The 24,149-nt window shown below is 40.0% G+C and overlaps 1 protein-coding gene across 1 annotated transcript; it reads right to left on the bottom strand.

The window, feature by feature from the left end:
• Positions 1-6,748: 6,748 nt before the first annotated feature.
• On the bottom strand, positions 6,749-22,727 carry LOC149455700 (fucolectin-like). The gene is made up of 4 exons (XM_089686113.1): positions 22,677-22,727; positions 14,215-14,320; positions 9,382-9,679; positions 6,749-7,026 (listed from the first exon to the last, which is right to left on the bottom strand). Exons 2-4 carry the CDS (start codon positions 14,285-14,287, stop codon positions 6,876-6,878), a joined length of 522 nt encoding a protein of 173 aa, XP_089542239.1. The 5' UTR covers positions 14,288-14,320; positions 22,677-22,727; the 3' UTR covers positions 6,749-6,875.
• Positions 22,728-24,149: the final 1,422 nt, after the last annotated feature.

The raw sequence follows: 24,149 nt of genomic DNA, 5'->3' as shown, positions 1-24,149 counted from the left end.
AAATAGATAAGGTTGCCAGTATAATGTTCAAGACAAATCTCTCATATAAATAAATTCCCTGATATAGAAACATCTAATGCTTCATACATTGTTACATGGAAGGAGAGTATTTGTTTTTCATATAGTAATAAAGATAGGTGTTGAAACATCTGTCTGTAAAAAAAATGTTTGGCGCATAAGATATAGAACCCCTTCAAATAGCGTTTAAGATAGTAAATTTTTTAGACATAAAGATAAAATAAAAAAATTTAGACATAAAGATAAAGTTTACAAAGTTACAGAGTGCCCCTTTAAGTTACTTGCAAAAATAGTTTTATTATGAATTATCTGGATGGAGTAAGGATGTTCGCACAGGTTATTCAGATATATAATAAATAGTTTAGTTCACAGTAATAAAATCTATAGGGTAGAGTGAACCTTTAAGATGTTTTACCTTTATTTTTTGTTTTATTTTTTTTAGTAAACTTAGTTTTACCAGGAAGTAGTGGATTGGAAGTAAATATTCACTGCACTGATGAGAAGCCAGCTTCTAAGTAAGAAAGCTTTTGAACAAGAAAGGTTTTTATGGGATTGTATGTTGGTTTGTAGATTATGTTTTCTATATTCATAAATACGGCATGGTTGGTGATGTGCCTACATCTGCCCCTGGAGGACATCAGATGACGAAACTTGCGTAGGGCGGGGCTTTAGACAAGTGATGCCCCAACACGCACTGGGTTGTCAGCTTGTGGCCAGGGATTGTGTCTGGAGCCTACTGCTTTGCTTAACACTAATGCTGTAGCTGTCAGTGGAGAAGTGAGAGGATATGTTTTAAAAAAAAAACTGTTTTTAAGGATTTTATGCTATGTGAGTTTCTTTTCTCTTTCCTCCCCATGATTGATGATCAGGATTACATTGATGTCAAAGAAATTGTGAGAAGCGATTAAATCCACAGGTTATTGCTCCCAGAGGGGAATGTGCTGCAAGCTAGCTGTTGATACACCAGCAATCACCTCTGGTGAGTTCATTTAGTATTTTTCGGTGGTGGATTCACAGTAGTGATTGAAAAAAAAGAAGAAGGAAGAAAACAATTTGTTTATTCATCTTTTCACCCAGTACTTTTGTTATGTTGTAAATTTGTTATGTGGGACTATTTAAATATCTTGAATTGTGTTTAGAAGATATACAGTATACTGTATTATATGTCACTCTATTTTGATTTATGACACTTGTTAAATTTAATTTGTGCTTTATCTATATGATTTTGTTACATTATTATTATTAATATTATTAATATACAGTATTTATATAGCGCCAAAGGGTATGCTCAGCGCTGTACAGTAGCAAGGGGGACATGTTTATATTGATACAAAAGGATTGACACATTATGGTAGAATAGATGAAAATATTTGTATGCAGATTTAAACAAGTTCACTTTTTTAAAGTGGGAGTAAACCCACTTTTGTATCTTTTACCTACAGGTGAGCTTACAATAAAACTTACCTGTAGGTAAAATAAATATCTCCTAAACGTGCACCAATTAGGAGATATTTGCTCTTTTTGTCTGCAGGCGCATGCAGTCTTAAGGAACGGCATACCCTCGCCGTTCTTTCAGAGCACTGTGCCGTGTCCCAAGACTCCCACGCATGCACTGGAGTGACTTCAGCGTGGCTCAGCCATTCTGGTGGCCAGGACACGCGGACAAAGTGTTTGGCCAGTGGCTCCCATTGCTGTCTCAGCCAATGAGGTGGGAAGGACCTGGGACAGCCAAAGCTCTCGTGCACATTGATGGATTGAGATGAGGCTCAGGTAAGTATTAGGAGTGGCTGGGATGGGGGGGAGGGGAGCTGCTGCAAGCAGAAGATTTTTACCTTCATATTGCCTGATTGACAAAATACCTTGAGCGTTTACTACCAATTTACTACCAAGCTGCAATTCAGTTGCAGATCTATCTACTACGATCTGAGCTGACATGGTTGAAAGCTTGAGAAATGCATCAGAAATCTTGCAAACAGTCAGTAGCTTAAGAAATTAATCCAAGTCTTCCATTTCTGTCTTCCAACAAGAACATTCTCCATCCTGCGTAAAAAGGTAACGCAAGATGGAAAAGGATATAAAATAATATCCAAAGTCTTGAATATGCCAGTCAGTACTGTTCAATCACTTATTAAGATGTGATATACTCAGGGATCTCTTGATAGCAAGCCAAGGTCAGGTAGACCAAGAAACATTGCAGCCACAACTGCTAGAAAAATTGGGATACAAAGAAATGATATTCGAAAAAAACACTCCAGTTCTCAAATCAGGGTACTTCAGACAGTATGTAATGCTTCCTCAGGTGTAGCCCTCCACAGAAATTCCAGAGAAATGTAAAAACACATACAAGAGGGCACAGACTCCTTGTGCATTTCTTTCATAAAATGTTATCAAATGCCAAGAGACAAAGACATACTCACAAATGCAAAAGGCATATGTGAAAATAAATACTTAAAGGTCCATCCAGTCTCGGAACCTTCTGGTAAGTAGAACGAAAGCATTTCAGGAGTCAAGCTCCCTTCCTCAGAGCTGACGCTGAAGAAAAACAACAGGTAACCTCAGGAGAAATACAGGCTGCTCTGGAAAAAGATGGTGTGTTTTTTTCAAGGAGCACAATACGACTAGACATGAACAAAAATGAGAAGCATGATCGAATTGCCAGAAAGAAGACTTTACTGTGCCAATCTTCCAAAAACTCTCTAATAATCCCCAAAGAAAAGTCAACCTTTCACCCTTGAAAGTACAAACATCAAAAACCTTTTCTCCAATACCTTATAACCCAATACCCTAATGTTCTTACTGAAATTAATGTCCAAAACAAAGTCCAAAATGTCCAAAAAGTAAATCTTTCAAATGTTGTGTGAAATATCCAATTAGATTCACCGCTCCAGATCCAGGATACCTCAAAAACGAAATCTTTGATATTGGAATTCGGCTGTAAGAACTGCTGGGAAGGATGGACAATTTTTCCTGTATTTAAATGTAAGATTTTATTAAAGTTGTTATATTACCCTTTACACTCCACTGATGATTGCCCTCTCTGCCCTTACAAGGAGCGGGGGAGATTGAATTGGGCGTACCCGCATGGTGGAAGGTGCTAATACCCTGAAGTGCTGGTTTATGCTGATGTATGCTGAGAGAGGGTAATTGCATTGAATCCCACTATTGTGTGGCACCATTGAATGTAGCACATTATTACATGTTGTTTAGTTTGCTGTGAATTTAACCTCATGAGTGTGGGGAGCCAAGGATTGTTCACTTCTATTTAATCCAATTTGAAATTCACTTATTTTTATATTTTCTGAAGTTCTGAAATTCACGGTTTGAATTAGAGGTTCACAGAGTGCTGTGTCTATTCATCATATAGTTTTTTTTTTCCCTCACTAGTGGTTTTGCATGGAATCACATACCACTGATTGATTTAAGGATAACGCACTATATTTAGTTTTATATTTTTGAGGTATCCTGGATCTGGAGCGGTGAATCTAATTGGATATTTCACACAACATTTGAAAGATTTACTTTTTGGACATTTTGGACTTTGTTTTGGACATTAATTTCAGTAAGAACATTAGGGTATTGGGTTATAAGGTATTGGAGAAAAGGTTTTTGATGTTTACTGTGCCAATGCCACAAAAAAACATAGTAGGCAAGTCAAGGTGTTATCGGGTATATTGTAACCAGGAGGAATAAAGGATAATTTATTTGTTAACCCAGTGTGTACTTTATTATTATCCTCTACCAACATATTGTCCATTCTATGCTGAAGTCCTTCTTTACTAAAATCATTCTTTTTCGCATGCAAATTCCATGCACAGCTATATACATCAATAATGATGTTTATACTTCTACCGGAGCATATTTAAGACCTTTATCCAGAACTTTCATCTTTTTTTCTGTAATTCCATTTTCTACGACTGTCTTTCTATTAGCTTTACATACCCTATATTTCACATAGTGTGTTATTTATTATAAGACAATGCTGCAGATTCTCACTTTTTGTTATCCCCTAATTTGATCATCATTCCTTTCGTAACTCATTGGAATGTTATTACTTGCAATATAGTGAGGTTACAATAGATGACAGTGGTCTGCTGGGCAGGGATCCTCACATCAATAAAACAGGCCTGTTGGGCTTGTATTTCAGAATAGCCGGATTTGATGGAGAACCAGAATGTTTGGGACTACATTTCCGAGCAGAGAGAGAGAAAGAGAGAGAAAGACAGAGAGAGACAGAGAGAGAGAGAGGAATTCGCTGACTGTCTGGCGCATTGCACTGCAAGCCGAATACCCTGACAGCAGGAGAGAGAGAGAGAGCAGATCTCCAGGCCTGCACCAGAGACTGTTCCTGCATCCTGCTAACTCACAGTGATTGGGTGAGAGAGACCCAATGTATCCCACGCTTTAATGAACATTTGCAAGATTGATATAAAAGTTGCCCACTAGCCCATAGCTGTGAACATTTCATACAGTTGCTAGGTCCTGGCCTAGTCGAGCCAGTGGCATTGTTGGAGTGTGTCTACACCACAGTCACTATTTACCCTGGCTGAAGGATATATTGCTACAGACTCAGTCATAACAGTGACAATTGAATCAACAAGCCAGTGATCTATCTGCCTAGCAGGACTCCTACTATTGTTCATTTTGTGCCTTGATCTCCAAAGATCTCCATCTTTGACCCCAGATGTTCATACTACTGTGTTGCTGTTTGCTACTCCAAGTTCATTCTATTATCAGAGCTCCTAAAAATTGACATTATTGAAAGGTGGTAAATCTTTCTTTTTGCCTACTTATCATCTGGGAGTGGTTACCCTGAGGAACCTTCATCTACCCCTAGACACAGCTTCACATCTATTGGGCTCCAACATGCAAGACAACACAGAGCTCTTAAAGTGGACACTGCAAATTTTACATGAAAATTCTCTTTCTTTCATATTTAACCCTAGCCATCTAGTTCTGAGGAACCATAGAAAGCTTACCTGCTGCTTGATATTTATTTCTTCTCACTAGGCATCCAGAAGACCTCTCAGATTGGAGGCAGTGAGTTATCTCTGAAAGCAGGCCTGCTAAAAAATACTGTTGTTTATTGTGAATAGTGATGGGCCGAACACCCTTCTGTTCAGTTTGCGGTTGAACATACGAACCTACAGATGTTCAACAGCGAACTTCGAACACATACCGAACAACTGAGCGGTATCTTACTGCATCTGAGTATGTGGTAAGATACCACTCAGGTACTAAAATACCACATGAGTTATATTATGAAGTCATGCTGTATTTTAGTAGTGAAACATTCATTCATGTTTCAGCTGTCAATGGGGTTCCCCGCTGACAGCTTAATGTCAAAAAGAATTGTTGGCATTGCCCGACAATTAAAAAAATTTAAAGAAAAACAACGTGGGGTCCCCCATGCCATTCATATCAAGTCCTTCGGGTCTGGTATGGATTTTGAGGGGAACCCCCATGCCAACATTTAAAAAAAAATGACGTGGGGGTCCCCCCCAAAATCCTTACCAGACCCCTATCCAAACATGTAGCCTGGAAGGTCAGAAAAGGGGGGGGACGAGCGAGCTCCCTCCCCTCCTGAACCATACTAAGCCACATGCCCTCAACATGGGGGGGTGCTTTGGGGCAGGGGGGATCCCCCCAAAGCACTTTGTCCGCATGTTGATGGGGACAAGGTCCTCTTCCCCAGGGCCTGTGGTTGTGTGGGTCTGCGGGTGAGAGCTTATTGGAATCTGGAAGCCCAGAAAGGCCCCCAGACCTTGACACCCCCCATGTGAATGAGTATGCGGTACCCATTCACACAAAAAAAATGTAGCATAAAAAATGACAGGAGACAGTCTCTGACAAGTCCTTTATTAAAAATAAAAATTAAAAAGATATCCACCAAAGTAGATCCAACATCAATCACGATGCCTGCTGCCACCGCTACCCGAAAAAAGACAAAACAATATGCTCCGCTCGCGACTCTGGCTCCCACCGTCTGACAGCTGCACCCACAATAACAGTTCTTATATATTGTGATGACATCAGAAGAGTGAACCCCGCCCCCTTGTGGCATCATCGCGCGCTGTGATTGGTCAAAGAAATGCATCTGGCCTGTGGTCAGGTGCATTGCTTTGACCAATCACAATGCACTGTCAGAGTGTAGTGCAGTGTGGGGCACAGCGGGTGAACACATCCCATGTTCGACTTGAACATGCAGCCCATCCCCAATTGTGAATGTTGATATATTGGTTCACAATTGCTACTAATACCAATGCCAATGTTATTCTGTTATCCTTGATTCAGTTACCTTGCAACTCAATATAAACTTTCTTGTGGTTTAAACTACTCTTTGTGTGAGTCCATTTTGCGGGTGTGAATTATCTGGGTCACCACAGCATGGTGGTGTCAACAGAGGTTGGGCTTTCAACGGGAGGTCCAGATTGCCAGGGAACTCAAACTATTTAACCCAAACTAAAGCAACCCTCAAGGGAGTTCTACTATACTTTGTTACCTCCCTCTCTGGTTATTACTAAAGAGAGCAATGGGGTCGGGATTTGGAATTATAGTTCCTTGGCTTCCCTGTTAATAACAAAACACCATTATTTTAAATATTACTTATTCAAATCAGATCTATATATGTTTTTGATGCGTTGATTCTCTGTCATTTCATCCTTTTGAATACATCCCCCCTCTTTATACTGAAACACAGCAAATTCAGATAAGAAATTTGACAATACACACATAATGCTGAACATTTATTAAGTAAATATTTGACTCGTCACTTTTTCTCTTTAGATTGCTGACACATAAGACAATACAGTATAACTTTTATATTTGTATACATCTGTTCTTCTTTTTAGGTGGGCCTTTCAATGCTTGCTACCAGTCCAGACTTGAACTTCACATAATTGCAGAAATTCTGCTTTTCCACGTATAATTATATTGACGTATCTGCCAACCATGCCATGACATTGGAAGTTTTGTGTTCCTCCATCTGGGATAGATGTAACCACTCCACACCTGAGAAGTGAAATCAGTAATAATTTATTTATTTAAAAAAGCAGCAACATAATACGTAAAGCAGAATAACGCAATAAAAGATCAAATGAAAAAGCAGCTTTTCTTGCAAAGCATATCTCTGATCTTGCACAATCCCCCACAGCACTAAGTTTTGGCCACTAGATGACTTCAGTTTTTCAGGTTAAGTGACAATCAGCATCATCATCCCACTTCCTCTGAGCCCAGACTGGCAAGGACACACCTCCTGGGGCAGCATCATGATGCAGATCTCAGACTATTTCAACAGTGAGGACCACCCCCTAATGCTGCTAAAGAAAGAGAAGTGTAAGGTCCCTTGATATCACTGGGTCAGAAGCCCACTTGAAAAGAATATATATATATTGTATATACAGGTCTTAAAGTGTCACTTAATCCACAACAGTAAAATCAAGTACCAGTAAAAAGTCTGTAAATACAATAAAGCACGCTTGTTATACTCTCTGCTAAACATTTTGCCATTTGGCGCAAAATAGGCTGTTTGATCCTGTCTTCTCTGATCCTCCCCTTATTTTAATGTCCCCAATCCATCTGCTGATAGTAAAGAGCCCTGGGAGTCACTCTGCACATGCTCAGTTTAGTGTGTATGGCTAGAGAGTTTTTTTTGGGAGGATGGTACATGTGATCAACACAGTGTCAATCAGCATGGTTTAGACCAGGGGTCCTCAAACTTTTTAAACAGGGGGCCAGTTCACTGTCCCTCAGACCATTGGAGGGCCAGACTATAGTTTTCAAAAAAAAAACTATGGTCATCTCCTGTACTGTGTCCACATTTGTTCAGAGACTGCGGACATACAACGGTGGTGGGAATACTGGGCCGCTCTATAAGACGCACAGACATTTCCCCCCAAGTGTGTCTTATGGAGCAAAATAGTGTCCCATCATTGGTGTCAGTGGGAGGAATAGTGCCCCACAATTGGTGTCAGTGGGAAGAATAGTGCCACATCATTGGTGTCAGTGGGAGGAATAGTGCCCTATCATTGGTGTCAGTGGGAGGAATAGTGCCCCATCATTGGTGTCAGTGGGAGAAATAGTGCCCCATCATTGGTGTCAGTGGGAGGAATAGTGCCCCATCATTGGTGTCAGTGGGAGGAATAGTTCCCCATCATTGGTGTCAGTGGGAAGAATCGTGCCCCATCATTGGTGTCAGTGGGAGGAATAGTGCCCAATCATTGGTGTCAGTGGGAAGAATCGTGCCCCATCATTAGTGTCAGTGGGAGGAATAGTGCTTCATCATTGGTGTCAGTGGGAGGAATAGTACGTCATTGGTGCCAGTGGGGGGGGGATGGAATAGTGCCCCATCGTTGGTGTCAGTGGGGGGAGGAATAGTGGCCCATCGTTGGTGTCAGTGGGGGGAGGAATAGTGTCCCATCGTTGGTGTCAGTGGGGGGAGGAATAGTGCCCCATTGTTGGTGTCAGTGGGGGGAGGAATAGTGCCCCATCATTGGTGTCAGTGGGAGGAATAATGCCCCATCATTATTATCAGTGACACCAATGATGGGGCACTAATAAATATTAAAACTAGTGTAGCGCTAGTAAACTAAATCATAAAAACATATGTAAATCAATCCTTATGTGGATAGTGAAAATAAAATATATAGACCCTGTGATAGACCTCACAGTGTCCTAATCCTCTTAGTGCCCTACACACGTGCCACTTACTTCATAAACAATATTTATAAAACATATATCATGGTAGTGCTATTTCATATTTTACTACTAAACATATATCCTGTGATATTGCCACTTCAAAAGCATATAACATGTGATCGTGCCACTTCAATTTATACTAATCAATAGTCCAATGTTCAAATAATGAAGAATATAAAGCAATATAATTCAGGTGATGCTTATATACACATGCAGTGTGTCATTAGTGCCACTCGTGTAAACACACTCTTTCACTCCAGCTGCAGTGCCTCCTCACCTCCTTTCAGCGACCCCTAAGGGCCTACAAGCCTTTAGGATCACCCTGGATCCTCAACAATCCTGGTTGGTAACTCTCCTTCCTAGGCTGTCCTCCTATTTGGCCTCCTCCACACCTTCCCCTTTATGATTTATAGGGTCCTCTAAAACGATCCTCTGCAAATTCTCACTCACATGATGATAGTGAGCCAAAAAGAGATATTTGACTGTATATTTCTTTCAGATTTGTGTGGCTTTTATACCAAAGGTTAACGCAGGTAGGAAGAGGATTCATCAGGTGCAAACACTTGGCCCATAGCAGAAACTTAAAAACACTGGCCTATATACAATATACAATAGGAATGAGAGCTGAAGTGGTTGAAGGGAAAAAGAATATGTAAAAATCATCCCTACCTGGGATTATTGTTACCATTGTCGCTCAGAGAGTTTCCAACAAGAATTTCAGCACCGTTCAGTCTTTCACTCCATCCACGTCTATTAGTGATGGTGATGTAGGCAATTTTGTACGGTCTCAGCAAGTCCACCCTCCACCAGGGAGACAATTCATTGTGTGAATGTGAGCAGGAACCGTGGTGAAACAGAGGGTCCAGGTTGCCATCAATTGCATTTATTGCTGCTGACTGGAAGCCAAATTCTACCAAGTTTAAAATTGAGGACTGAGTTGCTCGACCTTGAAGGGCAACATTCCGATCTGTTAGACAATGTGAGAGTAGAGCTACATATTACTCAATGTACAAACAGTAAGAGAGAGGAGATACGTGAGACATAGTGCCCAGGCATACAAGAGATTTCTAATAGCTTTTATCACGATAAGATATTTTGCCGTATTTTCTTTTATCAGTAGACATTTACAACTGTCACCAGGTCTCTTCACCTTAGAGTCTTGTCTGAGTAATTGTCCCTGACCTCCATCTCACAAGTACTCTAGCTCTCCATGTATGTCTGTGCTGTCATTCATTGTTAGTGTACTATTACTCAACAATGATCAGCTGATTTCATGCTTGGAAGTAAAGTAATCCCAAACAAGTAACCCAATTTGTGTCCCCACTTGTAGTTTAACAAACATTGCTCTGGTCTATATGCGACTGTTCAGCAGATTAGCCTACTTCCTTTTGGTAAGGAGCCAGGGAAGAATTTCCTTCACCTTTTTGGGATGTGTTCTGCTAGTGAGGGATTTGTTCCTGTGTGAGGTGAAGGAAGTGGCAGGCAAAGTGGAGCAGCCATGAGGGTCAGGAACAAAGTGGAAACTGAGCGGCATGACAGCACTGTGAGTTGAAGGCACTAGGGATGTGACAGTGGTGTACGGAGAGGTAATTCAAAACAAAGATATGTGACAGCAGTGGTAGTGAGGCTGAGGAAAGGATCATTGGAGTGGTGAGAAGGATCGCTGGAGCAGCATTGTGTGTACTGAGAACTCTGCTAGTACTGAAGGCAACTGAGCTACTGAGACCTTGTGAATACTGAGGCATGTGAGTACAGAGGCATTGTGAGTAATGAGGCACTGTGAGAACTAAGGAATTGTGAGTGCTGAAGCACTGTGAGTACTGAGGGGTACTGTGAGTACTGAAGAGCATGAGTACTGAGGGTCACTGTGAGTCCTGAAAAGCACTGTGAGTATTGAGGGGCACTGTGAGTCCTGGAAAGCACTTGGAGAACTGAGGCACTGCAAGTATTGAAAGGCACTGTAACTATGGAAGGGGCATTGTGAGCAGTGGTGCATTTTGTTTTTGTGCTGCCCTAGGCAACACAAAATCTTGGGATGGGGAGAGATCTTCCACAGTTCTCCAGAATGACACCCCTGAGCCATGATCAGGACAGCCCAGTGTCTTCCTTGTGCACTGATCTCTGCCACTGATCCAGGAATTCTCAGAAATACTGCCTGTACCTTGAGCCACAGGAGCTTTGAAAGCTAAACAAACAACTGAGGAACTAGTGTAAGAAGGAGGGTTTTGGGTTCATGGAGAACATGGCCAACTTTGCGATCAGTTACTGGCTCTACAGCAGAAACAAACTGCACCTAAGTGGGGAGGGTTCAGCTTTGTTTAGGGAGTAAACTATTGACCTAACAAACCAACCCTGCTTGATGTGTTGCTTCCTGAGGAAGTCCTAAGAGGACAGATCGTGTCAAACAGGGTTGGTCCGCAACCTCAGCTTGCTAGTGGGAGAAGTTTCAGCAAAACTATTGAGTGAAGTAAGCAGCTGCAGTGATTGCAGTGAGACCAAGTGGTGGAGTGAATGCACAGGGGCCATTACATGCAGTATTATGAGTTCTGTTTATGTGAGTTCTATTTTGAGGTCAATAAACTTTATTTTATATGGAGAGCATTAGATGGTCCTCTTATGTAATTTTGATGAATTGCTGTATGTGGTGAAGGCTGCATTGTCAAGCAGGGAGATGTCTCTCTAAAAAGAGGATTCTGTGCATTGGCTGGCATTCCACAAGGAGAGTATGACAAAAAGGTCTAGCTATAGTATCTATATGATGGCAAGGTTTAATTGACCTTCTATATGTAGAAGGGTCAAATCCTGGTGTGAGCAAGTTTTGCACATGCACGTGTGATTATCAAAGGGTGGTACTGAATGAAGAGCACTTTGGATGAATATTTATGAGTGCTATGATATCTGTGGACACATTAATGAGCTTTACAGTTATAATCACATATTATTGAAGCACATAGGTTTGTGACACTTTTGGGCAGAGTGCCATTTAAAGTGTTTTGTTCACTTATTTTGGTGCGCGAATGTTATAGCGATTTATTTGATGTAAATGTTTTGGATTGAGAGATTTTTGAGTCATTTTTTGGTGATTTATATTCACATTTTGGTTTCATCACCATAAGAAGTGGAGCACTATCCTTTTTAATACATCCTGAGTATGCTGTCCGGTTCTAGTCACTGATCCTCAGAATGGATGTATTTAAATTGGAGAGAAGCCAGAGAATTACAACAAACCTAAAAAGGGGGCTAGAGAACCCCAGATATGAAGAACAACTATAAACATTAAACTTATTCTCCTTGGAGAAGAAACACTTAAGAAGAGATATGATCACAATATACAGATCTTTAAATGCTGACTCATACATTGCAAGGAAGCTATTTAATCTAAGATCTGTAATTAAGACATATGGCCACACGATGAAGTTGAACAAGAAGAGGTTCAATCTTAAAATGCATAAGGAGTTCTTTACTGTTAGAGCAGTGAAGATGTGGAACTCTCTTCCACAATTGGTGGTGTCAGTGGAGAGAGTGCATACATTAAAAAAACTTTTAGATGTGTTTTATATCAAACGCAGTATACAGGGATATGGAAATTTGTAGTGACACATGCACTCAGGTTGAACTGCATGAGCTAGTGTCTTTAATCAATCTTACCAACTGTGTAACTATGTGTAGTGATACCCCCGAAGGGGCTGCTTAAGTTTGTTTACTCCGCCACTCTTCCTTTCAACCCCAAGAACTGTCTCAGCCCACACTGGCACACCTGGCAATAGTGTAAGTGCAAGGACCAATGAAAAGCACACACTTTATAATAAAACACAGAGATCAGCTTTACTGTAGACCTCTATGGGAAGTAATAAACATTAACAACCAGTATATGTTAGGAGAATCAAGAGAACAACAAATACTGTGACGGAAAGCAATATAACTCACTTTTACACTCGGGCTGCTTTCAGGGGATTCCAACCATGAATAACCCCAAGAGCAGAGGCAAACACTTAAATGGCAACCTCAAAGTGGATTTAAGTCCTCTTCATAAATTTAGCCCCATGATGTCCAAGCAGGAGGAGAGCAGAAGAATGACTCTCTGTTGTGTCAGACTTCTCCCTTCTAACCCCCGACACCATGACCCCAATAGGAAAACACTGTACCCAACTGATGCTTAATAGCTACTTTCAAGGTAAAGCTATTCCCTCACACACCATGCAATATAGAGGCCTGACTACGCATGCGCGTGCTCGTATGGCACCAGTAACTTTAGTCTCTTTGTAACTGGATGAATGTTGGGATCTTCAGCTAGCCACTTTCGTTGGTGCACTTAAACTCCTTAAACACTTAAAGTGTAATTGTAATCCTGTGGCAGTATTTGTATACACGGTGTCTGTTCAGCGGGGCCATCTACACAACCCAGTGCCTGGTGAATATGAGCAAGGTATGATGTCTCTGTATGTGTGCAATGTTCCTGTCATCTGACAGTGGGAGAAATCCCTCTCACCAGATCCTGTGACAAAGGCCCAAACGATCGTCCTGGAAATGACAGGTTCCTCTGGTCACCTCACGATGAGCACTTCACACTGTCAGTGTAGGCACTGTACTGTAGACCACTTCTCTCAGTTTGGATGTTCCTTTGTCTGATGCAGATCACCAAGCATGCAGTGCACTGCCCATCAGCACTTCTTTGCCAGGTCCAATCTCTCTCCTGCCACCTGCAATCTCCCTCTCCTTCCTGGGGAAACCCAAGATGGCCCCTTCACTCTCCTCTCCCTAAGCATGATGGCTTTCGTGGTTCTTTTTTAATTCTATCTCCATATTAGCCTATAAGGCCGTTTCTGTTCAAGACTGCATCGTCCACAATGCTTTGCAGCTGCACTTCCTGCTTGAAAGAGTCCTTGTCATTGGCTCCTTTAATGGCTCTCATAATTGGCTCTCTCTCTCTTACAGTCTGAGAGGAGAAGGGGGGCTGAAATCCCTCACTGCTTTGTCTGTGTCAGGGCAAGTGTCAGGTTACACAGGAGAGGCCAGTCAGCAGATCACAGCCATGAGACAGGATTAATCTCTCCTGCTACATATGTAAAAAGAATCCAGCAGGTGAATGGTGCTAGTGAGTGTGACAAGACTAGTATGTTTTATTTAATAAGGCCTTTTATTGATAAGACTCTGCAACCCCATTCCACTATACATGCATTAGAAAAGGAGGGGGTGTTTATGTATGAAAGTACAGTATATTTAAATGTTTAAAAAATCTGTTCTCACTGAAAAGATACTTATGCAATGAGATTATATTTATGATTCTTCTGAGCAGGCTAGATAGATAGATAGATAGATAGATAGATAGATAGATAGATAGATAGATAGAATTGAGGTTGACCTATCTGTCATCTTACCACACATTTCTATATCTCATAATTTAAATGTGGGTTATACATAATTAATTAACTATTACAATATTAATGTCATTTTAATATATTTAATTATAATATATTTAAGTTCCAAACAGACAGGACTTACATTTCTCACAAGAGTTATGAGCAGAAACCCCACAGAGAATCCACAAGAAGAAGGCAATGTGTAGAAATGTCATTCTTATGGTTCGGTAGATTCTACAGAAATTCACCTATATGGGAAAATATAGGAAAAATAAACATAATGTTACCCTGCCACAATAAAACGCAGGTATAGCATAAAGCTGGTTTTGACTGTATTTGCTGTTTGATTTTAGAATTCTCAGATTTGTGTAGACCTAACTATTAAAAATCAATCAATATAAAGCATAGTAATGATGGAGGTGAACTTGCTCTTTGATTTTAGAAATATAACCTTTAGGTGGTCAATATAGTGTATGTAAGGCCAAAAATGTGGGCTTATAGGTCACTGATGTTACCAGCATCCCTGCCCCTTTGTTGCTTGCAGCTTTTGGGTGAGGAATTGTCCAGGCAATGTTGACTGGGCCAGTGGTGTGCTACCATGTGAGAGCTTTCTATGAGTTTGGGCTGAACTGGTTTCAACTGAACCTTAGTTCATCCTTAATTGTCATTGAGACAAAATTGATGGGAAACTTTAAATGTTAGAGCATGACTTATCTTTAGGGACAATGATGACCCAGACAAAAAGAAAGGGTTTATCTTTGCAAAAGCAACACACATCAAATAAAAAAAACAATGCACCAGTTCTTGCTTGCAACTGAAATACACGTGTTGGCCTAATTTGGCTTTTAAAATCTATCTCCAGAAAAATAGGCACCCATCCTATTACCCATCCACTCTTCCACACATTCACACATCAGAAAGTGCAGTATGGGTAATTAGCTGCTATAGTTGCATGACTGAACTCTTGTGCACAAAGCCAGCTCCATAAAGATATAGTTTTGAGTTTGGTGTGGTGGACATCAAGTGGCCTGCACAGAGCCCTGACCACAAACCCTACTCAACACCTCCCTTTTCACACTTTCTTTTGGTAGTATTTGATCATCACTGTTTTTTTTTTTTTTTGCGTTATAAATGAAAAAAGACCAAAAATTAAAGAAAAAAAACAATATTTTTTACTTTTTGCTATACAACATATCCAATAAAAAATAAAGAAAATTTCTTCATAAATTTAGGCCGAAATGTATTCTACTTTGGTAATAAAAATCCCAATAAGTGTATATTAATTGGTTTGTGTGAAAGTTATACCATCTACAAATGGCGGTATATACACTTGAATTTTTCTTTATTTATTTTTTACGTTGGGCATTGTACTTTGTACTACTTTGGGGAAGTGATCAGTATTGCTTTGCTATAAGCAAGCATTTACCTGAATGACATCGATTCATTCAGGGTTTTTTTTTTTTTTTTTTGTGCTTAGCTGTGATTTGGCCACAGCTAATGACATGTGCATGTGCATGTGATTAGCATGAATGAAGCCATCCATTGTATACAACTGTCATGTGACCTACTGTGATTGGTCACAGCAGGTCACATGGTACCGGCAACGGGGCCGGTACTCAGATCTGTCATCGGCCATGTCCGAGGTACACGGCCGGTGACAGATTGCGCCGCTGCGCGGCTTTGCAGCGCGCGAACTGCGCATGTGCGGGAGGACACCATATGGCGGCCTCCCGGAAAGCTAGTACATTTTTCAGGACGCCATACGGTTATTGGTCGGGCGTCAAATGGTTAATATGAAGAGCATATCCACTAAAGGTGGGGGAGGGAAAACCCTGCAATCTAGTGCAAATACTAGCACAATAAGAAATACTTGCCATTACAGGAAAAAAGCCCAGAGATACAATGTCCGGTGAAACAACAGGAAGGAAGTAGAAAATATGATGTGGAGCAGTCTAGATTGTCATTTGGAGTATGGGAAGAGAATCGGACTAATTAATCTATAAATATTAGCACAAACAAATCAAACTGCGCAAATTTCCAGTTCTTCTAGTGTACAAAGCTGCAAATACTTAAGAGGATATCCTTTCTTCTCATATACAATAATAAATAAAAATATTGCGCTCTGTATAACAAATTATAAAAAAATAAAAACATATATTCATTGTGAGACTACTGATACCGATGAAAAGTGATCAAAACAGTGAAAAAATATATATAAACAATGACATATATAGTTCATGCAAAGGTCCGTGTGAATATAGGGCTCCACAATCAATTAATGAAGCTAATCTCCAATCTCATAAATGTGTTGTTGTTACTGTGAATCCTGTTGCATTCAATTAATCACCAATAAGTGCACCACCACTATGTGAATAAATGGAGGCTTACCAGATGCAAAGACCCCTTAACTATAGGGGGTCCTTTCCAGCATTGTGTTGTAAGATATCATCCAGATTTCCATTCCATATCAGAATCAAAGATCTCCCAAATCTTTCAAATCAGAATGTAAACTCCACAGGCATTAGTGAGTCTTCCCCATTGTGATACCAAAATAGTGTCATGGAAGATAAAGCATACCTTTCATAGTGCAATATGCTTAATAAGCCTTTATGTGCACAAATAAAAATCCTACTTAAAAGTTTATGAATAATAAAAAGCATTAAAAGCATTAAAAAAACGCTTCCAAAGATGGCCGACAACGCAAAGATGTCAGAGGGAGGCTCTGTCATCAAAAGACGTTTTTCCGGGGCTAGGGAGCCGCCCTCCCCCACTGTGCATATATAGAGGAGAGCCAAGCCTCGGTTTGGAGCACAACAAGCCTCAATTATTCACAGAAACTGGAAGACACAGGAAACAGGACCAAGTCTCGAGTTGACACATATACAGTTGCAAGAAAAAGTATGTGAACCCCTCGAGATTACGTGGAGTTTTGCATGAATTGGGCATAAAATGTGCTCTGCACGTCATCTAAGTCATAACAATAGAAGAACACAGTCTGCTGAACATAATACTACACAAACATTAGATGTTGCCATGGTTTAATTGCACATAACATGTAAACATTCACAGTGCAGGGAGGAAAAAGTATGTGAGGCCCTAGCTTAATGACTTCTCCCAGAGCTAATTGGAGCCAGGAGTGAGCCAACCTTGACTCCAATCAGTGTGATGATATTGGATGTGTTGCTGACAGCTGTCCTGCCCTTAAAAAACACACATCTGTTTTGGGTTTACTGGTTTCAAGAAGCACTGTCTGATGTGAACCATGCCTCGCAGAAAAGAGCTCTCAGAAGACCTACCATCAAGAATTGTTGACTTGCATGAAGCTGGAAAGGGTTACAAAAGTATCTCCAAAAGCCTTGATGTTCATGTGTCCATGGTAAGACAGACTGTCTACAAATGGAGAAAGTTTAGCACTGTTGCTACTTTCCCTAGGCGTGGTCGTCCTGTAAAAATGACTGCAAGAGCACAGCGCAGAATGCTGCATGAGGTAAAGAAGAATCCCAGAGAGTCAGCTAAAGACCTACAGAAATCTCTGGCACCTGCTAACATTTTTGTTGACACATCTACAATAAGGAAAACATTAAACAAGAATGGAGTACATGGGAGGACACCACGGAGGAAGCCATTGCTGTCCAAAAAGAATATTGCAGCACGTTTGAAGTTTGCAAAAGAGCACCTGGATGTTCCACAGCACTACTGGCAAAATATGCTGTGGACAGATGAAACCAAGATTGAGTTGTTTGGGAAGAACACACAACACTATGTGTGGAGAAAAAAAGGCACAGCACACCAACATCAAAACCTCATCCCCACTGTAAAACATGGCGGAGGGAGCATCATGGTTTGGGGCTGCTTTGCTGCCTCAGGGCCTGGACGGATTGTTGTCATTGATGGGAAAATGAATTCCAGAGTTTATCAAGACATTTTGCAGGAAAACGTACGGCCATCTGTCCGCCAACTGAAGCTCCGCAGAGGATGGGTGATGCAACAGGACAACGACCCAAAGCATACAAGTAATTCAACAAAACAATGGCTGCAACAGCACAGAATACGCCTTCTGGAGTGGCCCAGTCAGAGTCCTGACCTCAACCAGATTGAAATTCTGTGGCATGACCTTAAGAGAGCGATTCACACCAGACATCCCAAGAATATTGCTACACTGAAACAGGTTTGTGAAGAGGAGTGGTCCAAAATTACTCCAGATCGTTGTGCAGGTCTGATCTGCAACTACAGGAAACGTTTGGTTGAGGTTATTGCTGCCAAAGGAGGGTCAACCAGTTATTAAGTCCAAAGGTTCACATACTTTTTCCTCCTTGCACTGTGAATGCTTACATGTTATGTGCAATTAAACCATGGCAACATCTAATGTTTGTGTAGTATTATGTTCAGCAGACTGTGTTCTTCTATTGTTGTGACTTAGATGACGTTCAGAGCACATTTTATGCCCAATTCATGCAAAACTCCACGTAATCCCAAGGGGTTCACATACTTTTTCTTGCAACTGTACCTTCCAGTACTTAATACCGGAAAGTGCCACACTACAAACAAGACCTCAGTTTGAAGTCCGGAAGGAACAACACAAGAATGGACAATATATTAAGTCTGCATCACAGAGAAAAATAATTGTCTGCCAAAAATACATTGTCGAATCCAGGTTATAAAATTCATAATTTTAACCCAATTTAAGGGATGGTGAATTAACTAATTATAATTGAAGCAGGTAAATGCTCCAGAAAATGAAACACAATGAAATGGAGTTCCACCATCTCCAGCGCCATCTAATGTTCAATATTAAAAACTTTAAGGTATGAAGGAATATTTTTCACCAGGGGTTGCATAAAATTATCTATATATTTTCCTATCCTCAAAGTAATAGAATCTATCCCACTAACTATAGGGTATCCAGGAGGATTGTTGATATCCTTATGGATCTTTTGGCAAATAATATAAAACTGGGGCACGAGGAGCTAATGGGATAAGATAAGCTTTTTCTTTTTTTATCCAAAATACCATGTGCATATCCCCTATCAATGATTTTTTCTAACGATTTCTTATAACCACCTACTGGGTTCTTCTTCAATATTGTATAAGTATCCTTCTCAGCTAAGATCCTATCCATTTCTATATTATATGAACTTTTATCAAGAACAATGATCCCCCTGCCCTTATCCCCCGGTCGGATCACCAGTTCCTTATCATTACACAATTGTTGTATGCCTAACTCTAAATCATATTGTAATTGTGGTTTAGTAATAGTAAGATTATCAAGGTCCCTAAGTACCACATCCCTAAATACTTTTATTGACGATGGAATCCCACCCGGGGGGTTGAATAATGAAGCATTGCTCAAGCCTGAATGTTGGATGTTAGTATAGGGATTAGACCTGGAGGTATATGGATTTTTAATAAAATGCCTCTTAATATTCAGTTTGCGTATGCATTTATGTACATCAATAAAGGTTTGAAATCTGTCCAAACTCTTGGGGGGAACATAATTAAGTCCTTTATCGAGAATTGAGATCTCTGATTTAGTTAATTGTTTTGAACTAAGGTTATAAACCCCCTTACCATTTAAACCCTTGGTTTTTTTTGGGTGTTGATTCCTCCTTCCTCTATTACCTCTCCTTGTTCTGTCTGTCTTTTTGTTCCTTGGTTGGCCCAATAAAAATCCCTTAGTTGGAGTCTATATTGAGGTTGATCCACTTTCATCATGATTCTGATAAAAGGAATTGAATGAACAAGATTCCCTTATAGCTTCAAATCTACTGCTAGTGGCTATATTGTAATGAGCATAGTTATCTTCCCTATGGCCATACATATGGCCATTCATGTCTCTAGGGTAAGAGTAAGGGGATCTTCATGGGTGATACCCACCCCGGCCTCTGGAATGGTGGTACTCTCTGGAGGGGTGACCTGTAAGGTCTCCTCCCTCTAGGGACTGGGTATTCCCTGTAATCATCTCTAGGGGTTGACCTATAAGGTTCCTCTCACCTGAATATGGATGACCCCTTGGGCCTTCCCTTTCATTATGGGTCCTATATAAAGAAGGTACTGGTTTCTTAGGATAAAAATGTCTAGGGTAGCTATCACTACCATGTGGCCCAGTTCCTCCCTTCTCACCCTCACTTTCCATCATCTCCCCATTTTGTGTTTCAACCTTATTCTGCCATGCAAACACTATTTCAGTCTGGTAATGCATAATGTCCTTTATTATATTTCTTCCTCTTTTTATTTTTGTGTTCAATTTCTTCCCTCCCCAGGGCCTTACTTAAATTAGTAGAGCATTCCTTATATTCATTTTACCCCATGTAGGAAATAAGTTTACCCTTAAGGTCTCTAATTTCTGAATCTAAAATTTTCAGTTTGTTCTTCTTGCATTGTACCAAAAATATTAAAAAGCCTACACCAGCTAATTAAAATATTTAAACCATTCCATAAGTTCAGCTTCCCCCTTTGGGGGCTAACGTCCCATCTAAGACTACGTGGGACCATTTGTTCTTCTATGTATTTCTCTACGAATACAATTTCCCATTTAATATGCAGTTCAGAAAACATCACATTTTTAAGGTTGATAAATATGCCCCCTTTATCTGTATCCCCAATATTGGCTGTTTAAATAAATACACCCTCCGCTTTGACGGTCAGGTTGGCTCAAAACTCAAATACTGTATATCTATATGGGATTATAAAATACGGAAATGCTGCAGTCAGTATGGATATCTATCAAAAATTATCACAAACAAATTAAACTGTGCAAATTTGCAGTTCTTCTAGTATACAAAGCTGCAAATACTTAAGAGGATATCCTCTCTTCTCATATACAATAATAAATAAAAATATTGAGCTCTTTATAACAAATTCTAAAAAATTAAATATACATATTCATTGTGAGATCATTGTGAGTCCGTGTGAATATAGGGCTCCACAATCAATTAAAGAAGCTAATCTCCCTAGCCCCGGAAGACGTCTTTTCATGATGAAATGTGTCTGAAGAAGCCTCCCTCTGATGTCATCACCCTGTCGGCCATCTTTGGAAGTAGTTCTTTTAATGCTTTTTATTATTCCTAAGCTTGTAAGTAGGAATTTTATTTGCCAAAATAAAGGCTTATCAAACATATTGCATTATGAGAGGTATGCTTTATCTTCCATGACACTGTTTTGGTATCGCAATGGGGAAGACTCACTGATGCCTGTTTACATTCTGATTTCCGAGATTTGGGAGATCTTTGATTCTGATATGGGATGGAAATCTTGATGATATCTTACAACACAATGCTGGTAAAGACCCCCTATAGTTATGGGGTCTTTGCACCTGGTAAGCCTCCATTTATTCACTTGGTAGTGGTGTACCTGTTGGTGATTAATTGGATGCAACAGGATTCATAGTAACAACACCACATTTATGGGACTGGAGATTAGCTTCATTCATTGATTGTGGAGCCCTATATTCACACAGACTTTATTGTCCTTTGCATGGACTATATATGTCACTGTTAATATATATTTTTTCACTGTTTTGATCACTTTTTCAAAGGTATGAGTGATCTCACAATGAATATGTGTGTTTAATGTTTTAGAATTTGCTATACAGAGCACAATATTTGTATTTATTAATCTATAACTATTAATAGTGTAAACAATCAAAATGTCTCGGAACAACAAGGAGCCACATCACAAATCCCAACATAAATAGAGATGGCGGAAACGTTTTCAAAACTGGAACTTTCTATGAAAAATGAAATGGCGGTGATTCATGAGGGTCTTGGCCAAATGTTAACAAGGGTGGAAAAAATGGAGGAGAAAATGGAGACACAGGCTCAGCAGGTATCTAATCTGGAAACGCAGTTGGAGGAGATCCGAAGGGAACAGAGGAAGCTGTCATATAAATTGGAGGACCAAGAAAATAGAGAGAAGAAATAATATAAGGATTAGTGGTCTTGCAGAAGATTCGCATGAAGAGGACCTCCGGGTAAAAAATAAAGAAAGTGTTTAACCCATTGACAGGTAGATTAGCCACAGATCCTCTGAAGATTGAGAGAATACATAGATTAAGATGTCCACCAGGAGTAACATCAGACACCCCTAGAGACGTGATTTTGCGATTCCATCAGTATGAGGACAGAGAAAATGTGTAAAAAAATTTGGAGAAATGAAACTACAAGTTTCATTGCCTCTGAGACATTAGCAAGAAGAAGATTATTGGAACCCTTATTGGATCAGATGAGGGTAAAAAGAATTAGATACAATTGGGGATTCCCGGCATGTCTGATCGGGTGGAAAGATGGGAAGATTCCCAGAAGAACTCAGTGACTTTTTTGAAAATTTAGAACTGCAGAATGTGGGAATTGTGGGGTGATTAGAGGGGTCAAATGAAAGTGAAAGTATAAGGTCAAGGAAAGAGAAGTGGCAGCCAGTGAATAAAAAGAGAAGATAGACTGAATTGGGGGGGGGGGGGGGAGGGGTCAGCGGGAGAGGGAGAGGGGATTTTGGGGGATGATTTGCTGTCCCCCTTTCCCCCCCTCTTTTTTTCCCCCTCTCCCTCTGAATGAATGAATAATCAAATGTAAAAAAAGTATTAAATTGAATGAAATAATATTAGCATACCTTAGTAAGAATATATTCCTGCTGTAATGAGTCTTCTTCAATTTTAACTGCAAGTTGATGTCTACTATTTATAGTAAAATTAGAGGAACAATTTCATACATTTGCAGGTGTTGATAAGATAAAGGCACCGTTTTAACTGTTAGTTATTGGCAATAGATTTCTGTAGAAACATCTTTTAGCACAGGAAACCCAATACATGATAACATAACTTCTCATTCCAATCACAAACATAATTGTCTGTGATGGTTCTCATTTATCCAGGTCATGGTTTCAAGAGTAGTAGTTAGCCACATTCCTCTGGACTTCTTTTGTGATATTGAAAAAGTTTTGCAACTCATCCAGTTGGCTTCCTCAGCTGCTAAAATGCTCCTTGGATAAGTAGAAAATGTCTCCAACATTACAAGATTAGATGAATGTGATTAACTACTACTTGATATAGAAGCCAGATTCATTGTCATTAACGCAGATTCAAAGAAGTACATGACAAAGTCCATTGTTTCTTAACCTCCCTAGTGGTCTGATTATGTCCATATTTCTGTGCTCAAAGCGGTACATTTTTTTGCAAAGAAATATGTATTTTTTTTATTGTAGGCCTGTAATTTTTAGGAATAACTCACTGAAATCTGTCCGAACAAGAGTCTAGTAAACATCCTGTATATGTTAAAATTTGAAACATGAAATCATAAATTATAATTGAATAAATAATCATTAAAAAATAATAATAATAAATGTAATTCAATAATATAATCAAACCAAAAACACTGAATTTTGAAATATAGCGTCAAGTTCGCACATCACTGAGAAAAGTCGCAAAATCGTTTTCAGTGTCTGATGACGAATTTCCCCACAAATCATTATCACTCAATTCTGCAAGTGGTTCTAATTTACTATCGCTGTTCTCTAGCCGGTCTAAAACCGCTTTTGACCTAAAGGGACGCTTTTTGGACGCCATCGACATTTTTCAGTTTCAAGGCAGAAAGAACAGTAAAAATGCAGGCAGGGCACAGGACAAAGCACTAGGGACAAAATGTATGTGAAATGGTTTGATACAGTAATGTTTTACTATGTTATTTTAGTGAATTTAGTGAATGTCACTTTTACAACTTTCAAATTTCCCGCCAGTTCCGTCCCCATACGTCCTGACGTCGCAGTGAACGGAACCCAGAAGACAGATGCTGGCATTGGCTGGAGGACATTGCAGGGGACACTGCAGGAGGGACATCGCGGGAGCGCAGGACAAGGTAAGTGCAGAAGAGATCCCGGAGCAGCGCTGCAGGATATTCCCGAGTGTAGCTTGGGGTTACCGCTTGTGGTGTTGAAACTTTACCCCGAGCTACACTCGGGAATACCTCCAGGGAGGTCAAAGGGCTTGTTCATGCCAGCATGTCAAGCTGGAGTAAACAATCCTGTTTTATGTATTTTTTTAGTTTGTGTAATGTGGTGTATTAATTTGTACTTTGTATTTAAACAGAT

The sequence above is a fragment of the Staurois parvus genome, unplaced genomic scaffold (genome assembly GCF_062004578.1).
Source record: "Staurois parvus isolate SC_StPar_1 unplaced genomic scaffold, SC_StPar_1.0 ptg000390l, whole genome shotgun sequence".
Classification (NCBI taxonomy): Eukaryota; Metazoa; Chordata; class Amphibia; order Anura; family Ranidae; genus Staurois; species Staurois parvus.
Note: the sequence above shows the minus strand (reverse complement) of the source record. Positions and strands in the feature narration are given on the sequence as shown.